The sequence below is a fragment of the Artibeus jamaicensis genome, unplaced genomic scaffold (assembly GCF_021234435.1).
Source record: "Artibeus jamaicensis isolate MK-2021 breed Jamaican fruit bat unplaced genomic scaffold, CSHL_Jam_final scaffold_916, whole genome shotgun sequence".
NCBI lineage: Eukaryota > Metazoa > Chordata > Mammalia > Chiroptera > Phyllostomidae > Artibeus > Artibeus jamaicensis.
Genome location: NW_026522059.1, coordinates 33,934,822 through 33,958,236, shown reverse-complemented (window position 1 = coordinate 33,958,236; position 23,415 = coordinate 33,934,822). Strand labels below are relative to the sequence as shown.

At 36.7% G+C, this 23,415-nt stretch overlaps 1 protein-coding gene across 8 annotated transcripts in view; it reads right to left on the bottom strand.

Annotated features, from left to right (window-relative positions):
• Positions 1-23,415, bottom strand: part of RUNX1T1 (RUNX1 partner transcriptional co-repressor 1) — a 146,910-nt gene that overhangs the window by 13,230 nt on the left and 110,265 nt on the right. For all 8 annotated transcript variants that reach the window (XM_037140389.2, XM_037140391.2, XM_053661139.1 and 5 more), the window contains 4 exons: positions 18,947-19,032; positions 18,096-18,297; positions 7,411-7,479; positions 1,808-1,998 (listed from right to left, as the gene is read on the bottom strand). In XM_037140389.2, coding sequence (XP_036996284.1) covers positions 1,808-1,998; positions 7,411-7,479; positions 18,096-18,297; positions 18,947-19,032 — 548 coding nt within the window. The remainder of the gene's footprint in view (positions 1-1,807; positions 1,999-7,410; positions 7,480-18,095; positions 18,298-18,946; positions 19,033-23,415) is intronic.

The window sequence follows — 23,415 nt, the reverse complement described above, 5'->3', positions numbered from 1 at the left end:
CATGTCTCAAAGTCCTAGCCGCTGTGTAAGACAGTTTCACTCATCTTCACATCATGTAAAAGATCAAAGCTTATGGAGGCTTAGCAGCTGCCCCCAAATCACAGAATTGTGGGAGATGCCACCAGGAATTACATTTGGCCCTCTGAATTTAATTCTCCTGGCATAGTGTACTTGTGCTTTAAAATCCTTGGGAAATCATCACCAAAGACCGGAGTAGTGCTGTGTTAAAGACCAGTTTCCCAAGAGATCCGAAAAGAAAAAAAAGAGAAGAAAAACAATCGCTATAGAAAAATCACTCACACCTAAGTTTTTTCATCCTCTCTACTACTTAGCGTAACTACTGTTTGATTCATTATGTTTTTATAATGCTCAATGCTAGGGTCAAGATCATAAGTTTTTCTAGGTATGTTTTAAGAATAAAGGTAAAAAGCTTATAGATACTGAAGTGATTACAGCATGTGTTAGGCCAAAGACAAAGACTTAATCCTCTCTCTAGATATTCTGTCTTCAGAATTTAGTGACTTACAAAATACTCAACATACATAACAGACTTGAAACATTCATGTGAAAGTGATAATGTTTTAAGAATGGCAATGACTGTGCCACCAAGCATTACTAACTTGAATAGAGGAGGGCAAATTCTCTCCAGAAGATGCTAACAATTTTTTTTAAGCACAAAACAAGGTCCTTAAATATCTTAGCCATGGATGCTGATAAAATTGAATTTATGTCTAGTTTAATTCAACAATGGAAAAGTCAGCAGTTAAAGTGCAGATAAACTTCCCTTTGTCCCTCTTTTCCTGAGAAACTTTCAAATGTTGAAAATCAATTCCTTTTGTCCTCTTGATATTCATCTGCTACACATTAAATAGAAATTCTGGGCATAGAGTGATTCCCACAGGGTCTTTCATCTACAGAAAAGCCTGGTACAAATTAAATTCTTACTCTCCCTCACAAATTATAGATATGTATTATAGTAGACCATTGATGTATCAGTTCATGGTTCTGCTAGTTCAGCTAATTGTGCTCCTTCATGTAGTTACTTGGGGGTTGGGGGTGGTGGTGCTGTATCAGTGTGGAGCAGTACCACGTGCTTGGATGTACAGACTATTTTAGAAAGCATTCTGTTAGATACTGTCTTTTAGTTACTTCCCAGATCTCTAAGCCATTGAGGCTATGAGTGTGTGTGTGCATGCGTGTGCATGTGTGTGTGTGTGTTTTAATATACTGGGACAATACAAAATAATATTGCCTCTGGCAGGGATGTTACATAATGAAATGATCATTATAACTATAGTGAAAGTTATTACAAATAACATGGAAAAGAAGACCATGCAGCAAATCTCTTAGAAATGTTTAATTGACATAAACATTATTTTAGCATTGGATTTAAGGACCAATAGTTAAGGAAATGACTTTGATCCCAGGCATGTGATGTGGTTTTGGAGAGCACGGCTTATACACGCTATCCCTATTAAATCCCTTCTGTTAGAAGGGAACCCCGTACATATGCTCACATACCCAGCTGGGTTCTTGGCGAAAGAAAGTCATACAAATTTTACTTTAATCTGTTACCCCTCAAATATATTAAAAACTTTCTTTGGCAGAGTTGTTCTTTTAGGTCTTTCCTAAAGACAAAATTTGATCACCTCTTCTCGATATCAATTCCTCAAGTGCCAGACTCCCCAAATTATTCTAACTTTTTCCCAAAGATATGTTTGTCTAAGGTATCTCCTGGATCAAAAAAAGGCCACTCTAATTCATGGAAACCATCTTCTTCCCTTGGAAGCTCCCACCCGCGCCTCACCTCACTAGAATCCTCCTGCTGATTGATGACAGCGAGCGCATCCTCCGCCGCCTGCCGCTTGGCCTCGGCAACCGTGCGCTCCATCTTGGCCCGCTCCGTCGTGATCATGTCATGGGCTTTCCGCTCGGCTTCGGACACAGCCTTCTGCAGCTCAGTCATCGCCTGGCGCTTCACCTCGTTAACAGCCTCCTCTGCGTGCCAGGCACACCGAACCGGACAAGAGAACAGTTCTCTGTTAGCACAGGACGTGGACACTGTTGGCTGTTGAACAGATTTCTACAGAACAGGCACGACTGCCATCCCATTTATTGGGTAGTTCATCTGGCTATCTAAAAAAACAGCAGATCTCTGAAATTCCGTTAGGAAAACAAAGAGTGAAACTTCAACTTACAATTCTAGGAATATTTCTAAAACTACTCATAGCATTACTACTACTTTTCTACCCCAACTATTACCTCCAAAAAGTACTCTGAGACTAAACTAAGTATTTGAAGGACAAAAACCACCACAAGAAACCTGTCTGGATAACTCACACACATGAAGAATGTGGTCTGTAGCGATGCTCTAGGTCAGTGATCATCAACCAGTGTGCCAACAGCAGGCACCCCGGTGTGCTGCAAGAATGTTTAAAACATGCAATACCTACTTACTTGGTCAGGGACACTGACCTCTTTTCCCTTAGGCTGTCAAATTAAAAAAATGACAACAGCCAAATACAATCACAGCCATCCGGTATGCATGAATCAAAATCACATTTACTTTGTCGGGTTGGCAAAACATATTTTTGGCAGAATTTTAGAAATTACTTTATGTGTGCCATGAGATGAAAAAGAATGAAAATCACCGCTATACATTAATATGAACACAGAAAATATATGGGTAAAATTTTCAGACCAAAGAAAGAAAATTCATTTTACACATTAACATGTGTAAGTGCAAATAATTGTTTTAGCGGTAAAAAATAAAGCACAATAGTGAAAAGGTAATTCATAGAGCAATTAAGTTAATGCAGACCTTTTAAAGAAAATCGATGATGAAACAGACAGATGATTCAGCTTTTCTTTTTCTTAAATCATTTCCTGAGTAAGGTGGATAGGTGCCTTTATAGACTAAATGACAGCGATTTTTCAAAATCGTTTCCTTATTTGCGAATTCTAATCTGTTGTCTATCTTCTTAATCAAATACGTGCACGGCACCACACAACCAACTGTTGCGCTGGACAAACATAAGGGAACCACACCACAGGCCAAAACCACTGGCCCTGACGACAGAACCTGCAAGGTGTCTGGCTCGCCTTTTCCTTTCGGCTGTGGAAAGTGTGCAAAGACTTATCTAATGCACAACATAAGATTGACAACTAAAACAAGTAATTTCTATTAAAAAAATTAACTGTTCTAATTAACAAGGGAAAATATCCTCCCCCTGAATTAGTTTATCTAATTTTCATCTTTATTCAAAGCAAAATGACAATGATTAATTGAAAATTTAATAAGCAGTAATTATTAACTTGGCAAACCTAGTACCAATTAACACTCTATTAAAACTAATTATGACATGTTTCAAGTGCTTGCACTTAATTGTTTCACCCACTTAAAAAGCACCCTAATTAAATGTTCTGTTTAATTAAAAACATCGATTCCTAATAAAAATGTTTTACTGTAGATTAAAAATGTAAGAGATGCAAATACTTTTATGGTTTCTTAAATTTTTATGGTTTATTTCACACATCTACAGTCCATGACTTGAGAATCATCAAAGGCTCTCCATTCATAATTAACTGTCATGACTTTTTATTCCTTAAATTCATTCATCTGCAATGACTGTCTGATAGGTTTGATAAACTGAAATATAAGGGAAAGAGCCAGACTGGAATTATTAACTAAAATATCTTAAGCCTTTACTAGTTGCTTTAAGATATGCATTTATGCTCGGAATAGAAGCGGTATATTGCAAAGAGCTTGCAGCAAGTTCTTCATGAACAGGCGAAAGATGCCTTTATTACGCTATCATAACCAGCTCGGGGCACCAGGGAAGTACTGCCCTTCTAACTACACAGCCAGGGTCTAATTTAGTTTGAATATTCAAAGTGAATTAAAATTCTATCTAAGTGGTAATACAGGACAATAATTTTTGCTTACCATCAAAGCTGTAGCTTGACTAATTGTATATGCAAATCAGGCAATTTATATTTAAATTATGCATTCCTATTCTAATCCCACAGGCATATACAGATCAGCAAAGAGAATTGGTAGGACATTTGCAAGGTGCTTGAATATTTATTACCAACTGCAAACATTCACTGATTAGTTGAAAAAATATACAGAAGAAAATATTCAGTTGCAATTTAAAACCCATTTTTGTTAGATTTTTTTTTCCAAATAAAGATGTTTTGTAACTTTAGAATGTTTTTGTTACCTTTGCAGTTAACTTTTAAAAATACTGCTTTGAAGTGAAAACTGATTGAGTCCTTCAATATTGGAAAGATCTCAAATACCTTTAAATGTATATTATTATATAGTATTATTGGGGCAATATAAATACTTATATATAGTATATAGATTAAATAATAGTGATGTAGCAATATTCCTCCCCTCATTCTGGTAACTGTATGGAGATTATATAAGATATGTCCTTGTTCTTAGGAAATACGCACTAAAAAGCCTGGGGTAAAGAGAGATGACATCTGCAACTTACTTTCAAATGTTTTGGGAAAAACTTTGATCATCACAGATGATCAAAGGAAGGAAGAAAGGAGAGGGAAGATAGAGAAAAAAAGATATTAAAGCAAATGCAGTAAAATACAGAACACTGGGTGAAAGGTATAGGGCAATTTTTAATATTTTTTGGAACTTTCTACAAGTTGGATATCATTCAAAACAAAATATTACCTGATGTGCTTTTAAGCACAGAATATGCTTCTGCAATTATAATTTTCTGTGAAAAGGGATGCATTAGGTATACTACCATGACTTTGGAGAGCTCTACCCTTGATATTTTTCAAATGCTTTAAACCTTATTTACTTCTCATTTGCCACAAAGGTGGAATATTATGATGTACAACATTTTGATTGCAAGACAGAGTTTATAGGTTTTTTTCTTTAAAAATTTGCCCACAGCAAATTTTAGAATCTTGGACAAAGCGTCCAAATGGTAACAAGCTGAGTGCAGACGTCACACTCAGCGCTGGGTGTTTTCATTGTGTCGAATGCCTCAACACAGCTAACACCGGAAATGCTTTCTAAGAAGCCTAGAAAGATAAACATTATAAGCAGTTATTCAAGACTTCAAAATAGAACTGTTGTCCACACTTTGGGAATTTAATACCCTCCTTAAAATTTAGCATCCATCCACAGAAAACTATTCCCAAACTGTTCTTATGCAGGTTCGGGTACGCCTAGGAGAAGGAAACAAATGGAATCAACACCACAACCACATGATATTTTAGTCTGGAGATCCAACATACATAACAGGCACATCTAAAAAACATTCCGAACATGTACTTGATGAAGTTTAACTCTTAAGGGAATTCATAGACACAGTAGGAAAAAGGATTTAGCTTCCTCTACTCTTGAAGTCTTCATAACATACAGTACACCCAGAACTGTTAGAGAAACTGACAAGAAAGACAGCAAAGAAAAATAATAATGGACTCAGCACATTATGCGTGTCTACAAAAAAACAAACAACACCTGGTTAAGTGGACAATACCTAGTGCATTTTTTTCTTTTTTTAATAAGCACTTTATTGTTAATATAATCAAGAAACTATAAAATTCACTCATTTGAAGTTTATAATTCAATGATTGCAGTATATTCAGAGCTGTGCTACCATCGCAACAGTCAATTTTTAGTAATGTATATAGTATAGTTTTGAATCTGCTTCCAATTGCTTACCACTTATTGTAGGCCTTCCTTTGTGCATAGCTCTTTAAGTGGACTTTCCAACAAAGGTGGTATGGCCAGAAAAATCTGCTCTCACTTAGTAGTAGTCAAACAAAGAACTGAGCAGATAATAGCACAGAAGGAATTTGGATTACACAAGGCTTTACTGCCAATGTTTCTTTATGAACTATCCAGGATTTAACTTGAATGCATACTTGTATAAATAAGGGAAATGCAAAGTTTCCCTCCGCAAAAAAATGTCATCCTTCTGTCGTACAAAATAGGAATTCTTTGTACCTCTTATTGGAATAAGATGCACTAACAGCTTAAAAATGCAGGAGGAAAAAAAGGGTTAGAAGAAAGATGTAGCAATTCCTTCTCCAGGTAGGTGGTACCCAGCATGTTTTAAGAGTTTAGGAATATCCATCACTATTATCTATGTAGAAAATCTTAGAGGTGACATTGTAAATCTGGTAAGACTATGCCACTGAGCAACATATGTATTTAACCTTTTGCCTTTAAGCTGAGTGGATTTATTTGACTTGCATATTGGTCATGCAAGAGAGCTTTCTGGTTCTCAGGCTTAAGTTACTGAACCCAGAACACTATCAAGATTTTAAAACTCCTTACTGGTCTTACAAAAACAGGTATTTCTTAGAAAATCTATAAAAACACTTAGATAAGAGCCAAATGGCCAGAAAGTCAGAAAGTTACATACAACTATGCACACACCTGCGTCAAAGCAAAACTCACAGAGAAAAGTTTTATTAAAAAACTGAAACAAAAAGCCCTTGCCCTTGACTCTTGCTCCTTGATTAGGGTTCCCAGCCCAACACCCACGTGACTGCTTGCAGAAATAACCATTTTCGGTGCCTCAGCACAGATAAGCTACTTTCACAGTTGTAGTGACAGCAGCTCAAAGCCTCACTACGTGTCTGTCTGCCATGTCATCCTTAACTCTGGAAACAGGTTTGTGCTTTGTCTCCTGAGTTGGTTTCTACAGGGTTTTTGCTCGACTTCTAGACACAGTGCTGGTGCCCGACCCAGATTCTGCCATCGGAGCTGCTCTGAGCCCAGTAAGTTTACGAGTCATCAGGAACTTTAAGTGTGCTTCAAAATGTAGGGCAGTGTCTCTTAATGAAAAACAAACTGTGTACACGGAAAAGAAAAACAGAAATTTACCAACTTTGTCATTTACCTTAAAACATATTTAGCTCTGATCATTGAATATTATTAATTAGCTTGAGAGATCAATTTAAAAACTAGCCATAACCATAAAACTTCTGAGTGTCTCAATAAGTCAGTTTTTATGTGGTTTTTATTAAAATCGAAGAATTCAAAAGAAAAGGCTAAAGTATACAACTTAAGTTATAAAACACCAGATTTTTTTTCCACAAAGGAAAACTTGCATGCAAGGAAACCATTCTAGTCCCTGAAAAACAGGGGTTGATGACGGAACTATTATTGCCAGCCTCTCCATTACAGTAGCACTAGCAGATGCCACTAAGATAAAATTATTTCATGTTCTAATCAGGCCTGGTTTAAGAATATTAATCAGGATTTTTTAATTTTGTTTTGTTGCAGGGGTAGGGGGCTGTTTTGTATTGTTTTGTAGTTATTGTTAACAGTGAAGTCCTTTCTTGTCATTCTTCACGTCGCTGCATTTAACAACTGCACACAGCTGCCAGAACACTAAACTCGTGTTTTTAAACAATTCTTACCAGCTTTCTTCCAGATCTCCTCTGGCACATATCCAGAAGCAGGCCTGTGAAGGAATTCCCGATGCGCATCTATAAAAAGGATAAAAAGCAGTGGAGAGGAGGAAAGCACATGAGCACTGTTATGTCATCATATCAAGTACAAGGAGGCTATGCCCATTCTTTTGGCTTCTTTACAAAAACACAATTTTAAAAGGCTAAGCATTTCACTTCTGGAAAATAAACAAAAATAGCAAGAGCAGTCATCTGAGCTCAAGGAAGACAGGCGATTGGTCTAAATGCCTTATCGGTTCAAAGCTGAAGCAATGTTAATAATTTCATTATACAATATGTTTGAGAATACTGTTCCCAGTGTGGATCGCTATGGGAATTTCTATGGGTATATTTTATTTAAAGAAAATAAACTGTATTGGTAGTTTTGCTTTCAACAGTCAAACTGGTGATTTTTAAAAATCTAATGTTAGGATAATAATATTTCCACACACCTCTGCCTCTACCACCTTTGAATAAATGGTGATCCTTACTGTGTGGCTAACAGGTTCTCACAATTTAATTAATTCTCAAAATTATAGTTTAGCTTTTAACATGTTCACACCAATTAGATCATATGACTTTGACACGGGTGAAAAGAAGAATCATTAGAAGGGATTCCCATATTCAGTTAACCAAACAGAATTAGTACGCGCTTTACAAAAGAGAAAATGAAGTTCTTCTTTAAATACCATGCTTATTATGCTCGTAAAATTTTAAAACTTTGAGAAAACAGATAATAATAAAGTTGAGGGAGGAATGCTAACCTCAGAATAACATATCCATGGTAATGACATGGTACCTTTTATGTATTTTATGTATGTGTAAAAGTAAACTTCAAGTGTATATATATAGTCTTCTGTAGCTAAAATATTCATTACATTCTTCCATATTGAACTTTCAAGGAAAGTATATGTAACTAGACATTTTGAGAAAGAAAAAAATTCATCTTAACTGTAAATAATGTAATAATTATTGAATTCTTGATAGGTTTCAAGTAACTGAAATGTTCTCTACCTGTGTATGTGAAGTAGCAGACCATTTTGTTTAAACAATATTTTATCTAATGGTATGTTGAAGGACAAAAGAAAGGCCATCCAGTGTTCTAGACTTTGCAAAGCTAAAGAATATCAAAAACGGAAGAAAAGTAATCAATTTAGCTAAGTTTGTATCTTTATATTTGAATGCCTTCGATACATTTGAGTGTTTTGAATCCAGTAGGGTACACAGATTATCATTTTACCAACACACAAGACATTCCCAGCGATTTTGAATCAGAAAAAGCTTATTATAGTTTGGTGAAGGGTGTATGAAAACTTGGTACTATCTTTGCAATGTTTTTTTAAATCTCAAATTATTCCAAGCATAAAAAGCTTATTTAAAAAAATTTACATTGTAATTTTATGAGTACTGGGTAACACTGGACTGACTGGAAATACACATGCATTCTATGTGCCCTTTCACTTCTATGAAGTGACAAACACCCAAAGTTTTTAAAGTAATTTTCATCCATAAAAGAAAGAAACCTAGATAAAACAGTTTGGTCCATATATGACTGTAAGGAAATGTGATACAGCTAATTAGAGGTGTCAGAATTACTTTCCGCACCACTACAAAGGTTCTCCAGAAGAGCTGTAGTGAAGTTCACGTTGAGCAGTAAGACACAATGAAACAGATTTACTTGTGACAACCTTTAAAAACAATTCTTTAGAAAAAAGACTTTGGCTTAAGTGTAGTTTATTCTTAAAGGAGGCAAGAACATACAATGGGGTAAAGACAGTGTATTCAAGAAATGGTGTTGGGGAAATTGGACAGATACATGCAAAATAATAAAACTAGACCACATTTTTACACCATATATAAGAACAAACTCGAAAAGAATTAAAGACACAGGTGTAAGACTTGGAACCATAACACTTCCAGAAGGAAACCCAGGCAGTAAAATCTCTCACATTTCTCATAGCAATGCTCTTTCTGATATGTATTCTTGGGTAAGGAAAGCAAACAAATAAACAAAAAATAAATGGATGACACCAAATTAAAAAGGTTTTGTACAGCAAGGGACACCATCAACAAAACAAAAAGACAACCCACTGAATAGAAGAAGATATTAGCCAATACTACATTCAATAAGGTGTTCATATCTAAAATTTCTTTTTAAAATAATCTGACAGCTCAGCACCAAAACCACAAATAATTCAATTAAAAATGGGCAAAGGAGCTCAACAGACACTTCTCTAAAAAGATATACAAATGGCAACACATAAAAAGACGTTCAATGTCACCAATCATCAGAGAAATGCAAATCAAAACCACATTGAGATATCACCTCACACCTGTCAGAATGGCTGTCATCAAACCAACAAACAACAAGTACTGACGAGGAGGTAGAGGGAACCTTGGTGCACTGTTGGTGGGAACACGGACTGGTGCAGCCACTGTGGAAAACAGTATGGAGTTTCCTCAAAAACTTAAAAATAGAACTGCCATGACCCAGTAATCCCACTCCTGGGTATGTATCTGAAAAAACCAAAGACACCAATCTGAAAGGATATATGTACCCCTATGTTCACTGCAGCATTATTTACAATAGCCAAGATATGGAAACAACCCCGTACTCATCAATGGAAAAGAAGATAAGAAAGTTGAGGTACATACAGGGGTGGGCAAAAGTAGGTTTGTGAGTACACATAACACACACTTTATTCTGGTATAATTATTTATTAATTTGTATTTTTCCATATGAACAATTGCAAACCTACTTTTGCTCACCCCTGCATTTACAATAGACTACTACTTGGCCATAAAAAAGAATTAAACCTTATCATTTGCAATAGCTTGGATGCACCTAGAGGGTATTATGCTAAGTGAAATAAATCAGAGAAACAAAGACAAATACCACATTATTTCAATTTGTATGTAGAATCTAAACAGCACAATAAACAAAATAGAAACAGACTAATAGATACTGAGATCAGACTGATGGTTGTGAGGGAAAGGCCATTGAGGGGCTGGATAAAAAAGGTGAAGCGACGAGGAAGTACAAATTGGTAGTCACAAAGCAGTCACAGGAGTGTAAAGTACAGCTTAGAGAATACAGTCGATAACACTGTAATAACTATGTACTGTGTCAGGTAGGTACTGCCAGGGGGAATATTTTATAAAGTATATGATTGTCTAACCACTATTCTATACACCTGAAACTAATACAAAATAATACTGAATGTAACTTAAATAAAAATCACACACATGCACACACACACACACAAACAAAAATGTCTGAAGACAAACAAAAAAAATGCCTTCATCAAATTACCAAAAGTTTTTTTCCCACTTATTGAATTATGGAAAGATCAACAGGTCCATAAAATTATTTTTTTATAAATGGCCAATTATTTCATAGGGAACAGAAAAGGCAACGTTAGGGTATCCAATGTCCATGCGTAAAAGATACCAATTACCAGTCCCAGACAATGTAGACAAAAGTTAGTTCTGGAGTCCCGTAAAGTTGAATCTTGGCTTTGACATTTCTTAGCCATGTGACATTGGGAATACATTTGAGAGCACTGAATGGGCTACTTCCCATTACATGCTTGGCATGGCACATCCTAAACTCTCCTTGGAGGTTAGTTGCTACTACCCTCATTATTATTTAGGAGGCTGTCCAATAAGAATAGATACATACTTATTTTCTTATAAGGTGAAAAGAGACTTTCAAGTTTCTCTTTTTCTCCTAGCACTTAAGTCCACAAATAGCATAAAACTTTAAAGAAAACAAAACCATTGGAGAGGTTTAGATTAAGCAATAAATACCAGTAATTTTTTATTCTCTGAGTTTGTCACTTACAGATAGACAGCAATTCACTGTCTATCCTTAACTATAGTTAGCAATTCACTATTTTAGTCTGCTTGGTGGAAAGTCCTCAAATTTCTTAGATGATACTTTTATCAATTTTATTATAACTTTATGAATGTTAATAGCCCTCAATTTACTCAAAGATAAAGTATACAGCTCAATATCTAACCACCTTCCCATGTGCTACATAGTAAACATCATTACAGTCCATCTATACCACACACTGGAAAGCTGTGCAACATTTCACATACCTGTCTACACCTAACCTAAAAACCTGACTGAAATATCAAAGCCAATCAAGCGAATTTTTTCTTAGTCCTCTACTACTTTGTAAAATAATAATTTTTCAAAAACGCGGCAGACTCTAAAGGCAAATAAATAATAAAATATTCATATATTTTCATATATGTATACATATTTCACATTCTAAGTTAATATGTCCTTCAATTCTAAGTTAATATGTCCTGCCAATGGAAAGAATGGAGTAATCAATGATAGATGTACTCCTCAGAATCTATTTTGATACAATGATGAATACAAGAACAGCTACACAAACCACATGACTAATAAATTTAACATTTCTTTTCTGATTATTAGCAATGACAGAGTCTACTTAGGCAAAACTGAGTTTAAAAACAATAGAAAATCTTGCGGTTAATCAATATCACAAGAGAACCTTTTTTTTGTGAGGGCAGGATTTTGTTATGTTAGCATATTGGCTAATTTAGACAAACCTATGAAAAAGATCTAATTTTCGAAGGCTCAGATTCTAAAGCTAATTTTTAACCATTAGCACCTGACTACCTATAAAACATCAGTTGCTATGAAATGGGTATTTAATAAAATGCAGTGGTAGATGCAAAGAAGAGCTTACACGAGACGGTTTAAAATGTGCAACCTATTTATCTGCATCTACGGAAAGATGGAAAAATTACAGAAAAGTTCTCTGCATTAAGTTTAGCTTGCTTTGGGATGCAAATTCTTAGGGGCAAGAGAGGAAGAAAGCCTCCAGAAGATCGCACACATTTATTGAGAGAGGACCGCCAGTCAGGGTGGGAAAATGTTATAGGAAATGTGAAAGAGCTGAAAGCAACAGATGACACACGAAGAGCTGGAGGATGCACTACACTTATGACAGAATGGAGACCGCTGGACACTAGATGCAGCGAAGGCTGCCATCAATATACATGATGGGCTGACAGTCTTTGGAGAACCAATGTGACCGCACATGAGCCCGACGGCAATGCTCAAAGCTCGGCAGCACCTGTGTAAGGCTTTCATCCTGTAGTGGGCACAATGAGGCTGTGATCACGACAATATCTATTACGAAACCATCAAAAAAAACATCAAGTAGTTTGGTTTTTAAGGACAGAAGGGGTTAAGAAAGTTCATCTTTACAAATGCTAGGTAGTTTGGTTTTTAAGGATAATAAATTTGGAGATGTCAGTATTATGTTTCAGGAGCTCAAACCCAACCTAGAAGCCAGCAACTTCATAGAATTTCTATCCTTAATAATAAAAATACCTAATGCTCCAGGAGACAATCAGTCATGTCTTCCTGTTAAAGGATGAAGTATTTTGCTAACAGTCACATCTTTTTACACACGATATACTTAAATACACAAGGTACTTTACGTTAGGCGCTCAGCCCAATGGTCTCAAAATGAATTCCATGATGCAATTGCAAGGAAACAATACAAATGTACAAAACTCTAAACATTTCTATGCAGATATATTCTGGGGAACTTGTTTGTGGTTTTTATAATCTGATAGTATAGGAGCTGCACGATCCACATCTTTGGTTGGAAGCAAACTGTTTTTCTATAGCTTTCCAGTATGAATAAGGATTCAAAAAGATTTACTGTGTAAAACAGAATTCCCCTGTTTTAGTTTTTCTGTGTATTAAATAAAGTTGTCACCTAAAAATTACTGCCTGGAACATGTTCTAAATAAAAAAAATACACCTCAGAATCTACTATAATTTCATAATATTGGCTGCCAAGCCAAAACACTAATTTCATATTCCACAATTCTTTCAACTTCCTTTTTGAGACTGCATGTACGAAATAATAACAGCAGTTAACTTATATCACTTCTATTACATGTCAGGCACTGTCTGATATGCTTCATACATATTAATTCATTTAACATAGAATGCCCATGGGATATATGTTATTATTATCCCCAATTTACAGACAAGGAAACTGAGGCAGAGACTTCCTTGCCAAAGGTCACAAGACTGGTAAGAAGAGAAACCACAGAGTTCAATCCAAACATTCTACTCAGAATTGGTGCTTACAGCCTTCACGCTAACCCTAGTGTTTAGACAGTACCGAGCAATTCTGTAATTCAATCACATGACAATTCCAAAGCTTGCCAGCCAGAGGAATTTTAAAATACTAATTCCTCTACCAATCTATTTTGGGCAGAGGGTGGTATTCAACAAATTCCAAAGCCTTTTGAAACAATTAACTTGATTTTTCATTTCATTTAAAACAAAACCTCTTCCTGAAATGTCTTTCTCGCAAGAGCTAAACCTTTATGAAAACATGCTAGCATTTTCTAAATTTCATACCCTCTCATTTACAACATTAAAACATTAAAAAAACACAGCACAAAATGTGATCATGTTTCAGTTTTATGCTTCAGTCTCTAACATTAGTCCTAAATCTATCATTAGATAATTCTCTCTAATGATGCAGAAGAATTCTTGAGTAACACAAGATGAGCTGTAGAAAGATTCTAGAATAGTTTAAAAGCAGTAAAAAGAAAGTAATTTAAAGGAACTAAAATGTCAGGAACCAAGAGAGTAATTATGAATATCACAGCATATTGAAATGAAAGAAAATAAAGGCAAAGGAGAAACAAAACACAGGGACCCATATAAACACTCCAAGAACACATCAAGGGCCCACCAGCAGCTACCAACCTATACTGAAGAGAAGTAATTCTCCTTAAGCAATAAAATGCCAAATGTTTGTTGGCATTAGCTTGCTCGTCAGTGAAGTACACAATGTGAAAAAAACAAACAAATGTAGAAGTCACACTCTGAAAATAAAAAATATTGATTAAAGATTGGCTTTGTAATTTTAAGACAAATATTTAGAGTTTTTCATGTAGTCGTCATCATCATCATCATCATCATCACCATCATGATCTATTATTTCAAGGATAAATCTATATTTTGAAAGCCCTCCAAAATTTCAACCTATTTCTGACTTAAAGAGTAGAAATAACGTAAGTCCAATGTGTACCCAATTTTAAAATTGTTTAAGAGGGCTCTGAAAATAGTCTTCATTTAATGTCTGGGAAAAATCCTAAAATTCAATTAGGAATAGATTAATCACATTATTTTACTAATTCCTCACAATGACTTAATACTATGGATATATTTCAAAAGGAAGAATGGAAATGAGCTTAACCAATACAACACAGCAGGCATGGAAGTTCCGTTCTCCTCTGTGCAGTCCCCAAATACAATTTTAAAATGCTAAGAGAGTGTGCATGAATAAACACTGCCGGAGGCTCCAAGCCAGAGATAAGACAAGGGCCAAAAGAAACACAAAACTGTAGGGTGTGCAGATGACACATACACAAAGATACGGGCACATCATAGCTCTGCCTGTACATAAACACCCCACTGTACACTCTACTGAGGGAAAAAAGAGATTTATAAGTCAATGATCTCCAATTCTTTCATTACACGTCAATACACTGAACTCCAAAACCTGGGTGAGAACCTTAGAAAGCATGTAGTGTAAATGTTATGGTCCATGATTACAAACCACCTGTCCTGGCTTGTAATTTACAGCCACAGGCCAACCCCACACGATGGAACTCAAAGGTTTCAAGAGTCTACGAAGTAAAAGAATTGGTATATGCTAAAATTTGCATGTTATTGCTCTGGACAAATTCCCTCTCAGGTTGTGATAGTTTCTTCAAAGGAAATCTAGGGTTCTATACCCCTGAAGAACATGACTGTTTTACCAGAGTCCAAACAAAGAAATGAAACACTTGCAGTCTTTCAATGACACAATCAAAAGCTTAAAGCCAGCCCTGGCTGGTGTGGCTCAGTGGATTGAGTGCCAGCCAAGGGGTTGCTGGTTCAATTCCCAGTCAGGGCACTTGCCTGGGTTGCAGGCCAGGCCCCCGGTGGAAGGATGGTGCACGAGAGGCAACCAAACACTGATGTTTCTCTCCCTCCCTTTCTCTCTCAGTTGTCCTCCCTCTAAAAATTAGTAAATATGTTTTTAATAAAACCTTAAAGCTAAAACAACCTCAGTTTTTCTAAAAATATAAAATAATTAAGCATCATTAAAAGTAATATAATTTGTGTACTCTTAAGGAGTTTTTTGTTTGTTTACGTTTACTCCTTGAGTTACATAACAGGAAAACTAGACCAATCTTTCTGGGAATGATAAACCTTTGCATCTTTAGAACCCTAAGCCATAGTAGTGACTATATAGTAAGTGTCCTATATTCTGCATGCTGAAAACTACTCACTTAAGTATGAAGCTCTATGAATTTCTGAAGTTTTTTTACGACGTACAGTGGATAGATAATACTGACGCTGTCAGTCCAGGGGACTGAAGTAAGTGGCCATCCAGTGCCGTCCCACTAGCTGTCACCTTTCCTGTCTCCTCCCCCAGATCGAAAGTTCCTCAAGGGGAGGGACAATGAAGCTTCTGCCACTATTACAATGCCTAGCACATTCCTGGCACAGAACAAGCCCTCGGTAAATTAATACTGACCCAGTGAATTTGTTCAATGTCTATCGTATATTTTTATTTCAAGAGTTTTATTTACCTTAAGGCTCTTAATTTTTGCCTATTCTGAATGATTACAAACACCCCCGTTATTTATCCTGAGTGGATCTGCCAGGATTAACCATTTTTTGTTTATAATAAGGAATAAAAAACCAAGATGTTTATGTGACTCCACTCTAAATAGTTTCATTTGGACCAATATGGGTACAAATCAAACTTTAACCTATTTTTATTGCTTGCTTTAACATAATGTAATAAATACAGGCTTGTCTTTAAAATACACTCTACAATAATGCATGCTGGGTAAAGTAAGTGGCTTAGAATCTTCCTTTATTTAATACTTTTACGGTAATAAGTGTTCGGCATTCAGGGATTACCAGGAATCACAAACCTGAAGTGTAAAAAAAAAACCAAAAAACTTTGCTGGCTGGGAATAATTTTAATTAAAACAATCATGCAATCAATAGTGATAATCAGGCCAACATCATGAGCTCAATTGGTGCCTGCTTCCCAACAGGGACTGTGCCCTGACCCGCCCCTCCTGACGGGCGTGGAGTTCAACATAAGAACATGTGAGGAGAGACTACAGATGGACACGAACCCACCTCCACTAAATTCACTCAAATGGTACACATACCACGGCCAGCAATACAAATGAGACAGCTTATTACTAATCTTAGGAAAAGCTGACAGGCCACTCAGAAATTCAGGTTCAAGATTTCTTTCCATAACCTGGCAGAGCCCAGAGACACGGCAGGTACGGTTCCAGACTCTGCAGTGAAGCGGAAACCAAAATGCAGTGAGGCGCTCGGCTTTTCTGGCTTCCCAACGTATCCAAAAGTTACGTTTGCACCATATTGTAGTCTAATGAGTGTGCGATACAGCACTGAGTCTAAAACCATATACACACCTTAATTAAATGTTTTGTTGCTAAGAAATGCTAACCATCACCTGAGCCTCTGGAAAATGGAACCGACGGATTTGTTTAACACAGGGTTGCCACAAACCGTCAGTGTGTAAAAAATGCACTATCTGCAAAGTGCAATATAAAACAAGGAGTGCCTGTATTTGTGATTATATTCTATTTATAACCCCAACAATCCCCAAATACCCATAGTAAATATGGCTACACATCAGCATTCTAAAATGCTAAAACATGGCTATATTAATAGTTCTATATGTAACTAACATTAATACAATCATGGTTAATCACTTAGGGTCAAGTCACAGGAATGAGAGCTACATCTATAGCACTAGTTTTCAAGTAGCAAACTACACAGCCCTTAGGTCTGTCTTCCTGGAGGAATTTTGAGGTAGCGTGTGTGTGTGTGTTTGTGTGTGTTAATGTAAGATACAACTAAAAAAAAACAAGACTGTCTTCAAGACAAGAATTTAATTACAAATCAGACAAGCCCTGGCAGGTGTGGTTGGTTGGAGCATCGTCCTGTAAACCAGAAGGCTGCGTGTCCTATCCCTGGTCAGGGAGTATATGGGATGCAACTGATTGATGTCTCTATCTTTTTTTCCTGCCTTCTCTCCCTCCCTCTCTCTAAAAAATAATAAATATATCTTTAAGTGAGGACTTCAAAATATCAGAACACATGCATCCCTGTATGCAGTGCTCTCAAACACCAGTCTGACACAGCAGGGCCCCCACCCCCAGAGCTCACTGAACTCTGGAAGCCCAGGCCCACTGAAATACTGTTCTTGCAAGTAGGAGGCAGGGTCCAAAGAGCTATATTGTGAAGCAGCTCACATTTCTGTGATGTAAGTGAAATTCTGGTTCAGCCTTAAAGCTTTACCATGAGCCCAACACCTTAACCTGGAAAAAGAGTTTAAGTTTTGTGACCACCATGCATAAGCCAACCTGCCCGCCTTCCTCACAGATAGACTAGACATATTTGAAGATACATGAAAGGTTTATTGTTCTAAGATCCCCTGCACACTCTTTATGTTTGAAAAGGCAGGTGAAAAATAAAACCAGCCTTAATAGCATAAGAAATATCTGTGCAACAGGTCCACTGAAGGAAAAAATACCTAATGCAACTGGGTCTGGGTTGACAGGACTCTGCTGCCTGGAGTGGCTGCTGCTACTGCTGCTGCCCTTTTTTAAGTCCTCAGCATCGCTGTACCGCCGGATCCAGTAATTCAGCTCCTCCCGGTCCGCTTCCTGACATCGCCTTAGCACAGTGAGAGATCGCCTTGTTTTCTCTACCATGTCCATTATGCAGTTTAACAGCTGTGTGATGAACAGGGGAAAAGGGAAGAACGGATCAATCAGCACAACTTAAAGACTTTGGCGGGCAGGGAAACAAACTACTTTAGGACAATGAAAGATGTTGTTCAATTCCTAAAGGCTTCAGTCGAATCTTTCCAAAGGTTAGATTTAAAATTGAGACCCTCATAGATAAGTAAACTCAGTGGGAATGAGACCGAAATGTGGGAGGCATGTACTTGAGTCGTGGCAAAGAGCGAACATCGTGAAGGTATGCAGCCGCCTTTCCAGATATTAACCCCAGTAGTCTACGGCCATAACACCTTGAACGCGCCCGATCTCGTCTGATCTCGGAAGCTAAGCAGGGTTGGGCCTGGTTAGTACTTGGATGGGAGACCAAATATTAACCCCATTAGTGCATAAACCCAGGAAACTGTTCACGAAAACTATTCTTCTTTCCCATGATCTAAACACATCTCTTACATAAATGGTTTTGGTATCAACTCAGAGATCAAATACTATATTCTGCTTCAAGTATTCTCACCCATTATATTTTTCAAGGTTAGCAGAAATTATAATACCTTCAAAATATCTCCACGCTTTTATTTTAGGAGGTAAGGACACCCCAGTTGTTTTCGAAATGTTTTAACCTAAACAATTACCGACATCTTACATGGTCAAGATGCTTCCACTCCTCTGCCCATTCTCGGTCAGTTAGTCTGTGATCAATCATTTCTTCTTGCCGTGTGCCATGCAACCCTACAAACGTAGAGGAGAAGGTTGAGTCATCCTCAGCACTAGGGACATAATCCATCTGCACACAGGTACTTAGCGAAGACTACATGGGCAAACTAAAGAATATGAAATAATATTCAACCTTAAGTGGAGACACCCAGATTCGGAATTACCTGATAGGCAGCTGCTGACAGAATGATAAAATGTTAGGGACTCCTAGAGGTTATCCGGTCAGAACCCTTTCTTTCACATATGAGGACAGAAGGAGTAAAGTGACACCAAGCCCTGAGCTAGTTTTCCATGTAACATTCCCTAAGCGAACGTTCATTCTAACTCCTTTAATAAATATAAGAAACAAGAAATCACAAGAAGACATTAAGTGGTTTCAAACTGTGATTTTTCTGCATTAAAAATGAAGACAGCATAAGTCATTCTACATACTTTTCTAAAAAAGCATAGTAAAAATTTTCCACATTTCAGCACACTGTAAAGAAACACAATGCTATTACATATACTTCCCTGATAAATGAAATCATGAAGAGAGAATTCACATAATACGAAAGCAGCATATATCCATTCAATTTACCAATATATAAAAAATAGAAACAAATCAAATATCCTCTATGAAAAAAGTCAATATGTCAAATATAATTTTGGTCAAATATCATGAATTCAAACCCAGAAATCAAAAAGCCTAATTTGTAGTCCACAGCATAAATATTTTTGCTCTTTAGTATCACAGTAAAGATGCTACCATAAAAAAGTAACAAGTAAATGCTTACCAAGTTCATAACAATAGTAATAACATGAGCAGTTATTGAGGACGCTCATTAACATAGAAAATAAATGAGTCTCAACGATAGCCCATGGAAACAGAATAGGTATCCATCAATGATAAAGATGTCATACACACATGCACACACACACAATGGAATACTACACAGCAATAAAAAAGAATGAATTCTTGCCATTTGCCCAATCGTGGATGGATCTAGAAGTTATTATGTTAAGAAAACAAGTTAGACAAAAAGAAACAAACACCATAAGGTTTCACTTATATGTAGAATCTAAAACAAAAACAAACTCATAGAAACAGAGACCAAAGAGATAGTTACCAGAGGGGAGAGGTAGGGGAGGCTGGGTGAGAGCTGACAGGGAATATAGTCGATAATATTGTGTGTAGTGTGTACAGTGACAGAGGATTACTAGAACCAGTGGGGTGGTCACACTGTTAGGTATAAAAATGTCGAGTCCTTATATTGTGCACCTGAAACTAATATAACTAACTTATTAAGATTGTACACTAACTATACTTAAATTTAAAAATGTAATTAAAATAAAGAAGTGCCAAAACAACTTGTTAAAACATGAAGAAGCTGAAACAATTAAACGGAATTACACAATAAAACTTTTATTTGTATTATATAATAGAATTCCAGTAAAATAAAAAAAGAATACAGTAGAAGGCTCTGAGATACTTGGAAATGGGTCGCTCTTCTTACAAAGTCATTACGCATAAGTCACCTCAGGTTCTACTACAAAGGGAAGGCATTGGGCTATGGGGGTTTCCATTTTAAACAGTTAAAACTATTCTTCTTGGTTTAGACCAGTGATTTCTCAACCCTTTCCATCCCATGGCACACATAAACTACTAAAATTCTATGGCACACCAAAAAAAAATTTTTTTGCTGATCTAACAAAAAAAGTATTGTCATTTTGATTTCTTCACACTGGGCAGCTATTGTTGTATTGGCTGTTGTCATTTTGTTATTTGACAATTTAAAGGAAAAGAAGTTGGTACCCTTGACTGAATACTTAAAACATTTTTGCAACTCACCAGTGTGCCATGGCATACCAGAGGGATTGAGCCAACAAGAAAAAGGACTCGTGGACGTGGACAATAGTGTGGGGGTTGCTGGGTGGAGGGAAGTGTGGGACTAAATGGTAATGGCAAAAAAAAAATACAGTAAAAATTAAATTACAAAAAAAAAAGACTAGTTAAATACTCTGAATAGCACATTCAAAATGACGTGGTTTAGGGTTCTCGACACCCAGGGTCTTCTCTGAGGGTATTATGTAAGAGTTAGAAGACAAGAGTTATCATAAACTGCAACACTGCATTATACTTTTTGTGAAATTTGACCGATTAAAAATTCCTTCCTTTTGCTAATTTGGAAAAATAAATATGATGAGTCACATGCCTGTTGCCGGCCAACCATAAAATATGAACAAATATCAGCCATGAAAAACAAACAAATAAATACAGTTTTCCCCTCAGACTAACTTAAAAGCTAAATATAAAACCCTTTGCATCATTCCTGTCCAATGTGAACCTATTTGATACATTTAAAAGTTAAAATTGTCAATGCCACCTATTGGTAAAAATGTAGAATTGCAAATATGTTTTCATAATTCGCATAATGGAAAAGACATTGGGGAAAAGTAGTATTTAGTTATTGCTATTTGTTGTGACTATTTGGAGTTGAAATGTTTGCAAGCATGTAATTTTTGTTGACTTCTCTGTTGCCTGTGTTTTCAAAGAAAAGGCACTACGGCTGAAATGAGTCATCACAGAAGACAACGGAGAGTGCCAAGGTACGAATGTAGCACTGATAAACGTGGCATTGACTTTCATGATGAAGGCTTTTCAGAACTAAGGACTCCAGAGATTTCAAAAGTTGCAAAATTCATCTGACTAAATTGATAATGATACCGGTGCTAACAACATTGGAATAGTAAAGTGAAACAGGATGTCTATGGCTAATAAAATTCCAACATTTGTGAAACAGTATTAAGCCTCATCTCATTGAAGAAAAAAAACCATGTACATTAGCAACATGTCTGAGCCCAAGTACATGGTGGAAAAGAAATACAGGACTTTGCCGCTTTTGAACTCTGAATCAAATCTTTAAAAAGAAAAAATAAAGCAACTCAAAACTTGACATTTATTAATTTCTCTATTTTAGATAGTTAAATATTCCTCCACATGCAATTTTTCTCTATATTTATAACACCAGGGGGATATACTAGGAGAAAGTAGCTCATAAGCATTAAACAGCATATTTTTGCTTGTGGAAAGTTTGACACTCCTACTGAGCCTTAACTGGTTCTTGGGCTTTAGAAGATTTTAGCTAACTAGGCTAAACTCTAGTTTTATTTATAAACTAATATTGCCTGTAAAGTTATTTTGTTAAAGGATTCTAGTGAGTATCTGTCTCTACATAAAGCAGGCATTTATAAATCATACTAGACCACGTATATCTTCTTGAGGATTTTTATATTTTCAGAATGGCAGCCCGGCACAACACCACACTTTGTCACTCATACATCGAGGTTTTATTTTATATTAACATACACTGAACTCTGCCAGACTTGAGAGATGATTAAATAGTTGCACATATTTATAGAGATTAGCACTATTAGGTTTATAAGCTAATATAATTAAAAGGTAAGGAACATGGTCTGGAAAAAAATCCCATAAAACCAATAGATATGATTCATAAAGGGATTTTTACATTACTAAATGAAAACATAATCACTGCACATAAGCGTAATTACTTCCTGGATGACTACTTTATAGTACACTCCAACCAGTATTTCACAGAACAGCACTTGCTACCTAAGAAATAGGTCAAATCCTAGCACCTGCACGGTGGAGTATCTTGAATTGGTCTTACAATGACCTGGTGCCTCCACTTCTACTTGACAATGAGCCATCAAATGTTTGAAACATTAGGTTATAAACAAGTGACAAGGCTTTTGCTTGGAAGGGGGTCATTATCACATTTGATTTGGGGGTCAGAGCATCAACCCGGTCTGAGAAGCAACGTGGCCACTTTTGAGAATTCTTCAGAAATGGTACTGAGAGAGCGTGAGACAGACTGGCTATGAAGAAAGCACAGATCCCATGCACAGCTCTGTCTCTGACATGGGACACAAATTCAGGTGTGACCACTCTGGGGAAGCAGAATTACTATGTTGCTGTCTCACAAACTGGTCCTTAATTGCTCCTCACCTTGCCTCTCCCTTTCTGTTTTCAAATATTTAAAGGGTTGTACGTAGAAAGGCAAAAAGGCCTTACACATTGCAGCTTCTATTTGCTCATAACCCAGTTAGAAATCTACTGAGGACTGCTGTTCACCACACTGCCTCTGCCTGTGGCTAAAGACACAGCCCCTACCATTCAGCATGAATACCTGGCTGGCTACACTTTGCAGAGCTCTGCACCCTCCGCTCTGTGTTCTGGTTGTGCACTTGGACTTTATCCCTTACTGTTTCCAGGATCCTTGCCCAACAAATCATCCAGGTCAGGAAAATCTGTCGGCAACGAGCTACGGTGGGAAGTCCTGTGGGTGGGTGGCAGGGACACAGAAGACAGGAATAGAGAGACCTGACTATTGCTCCCAG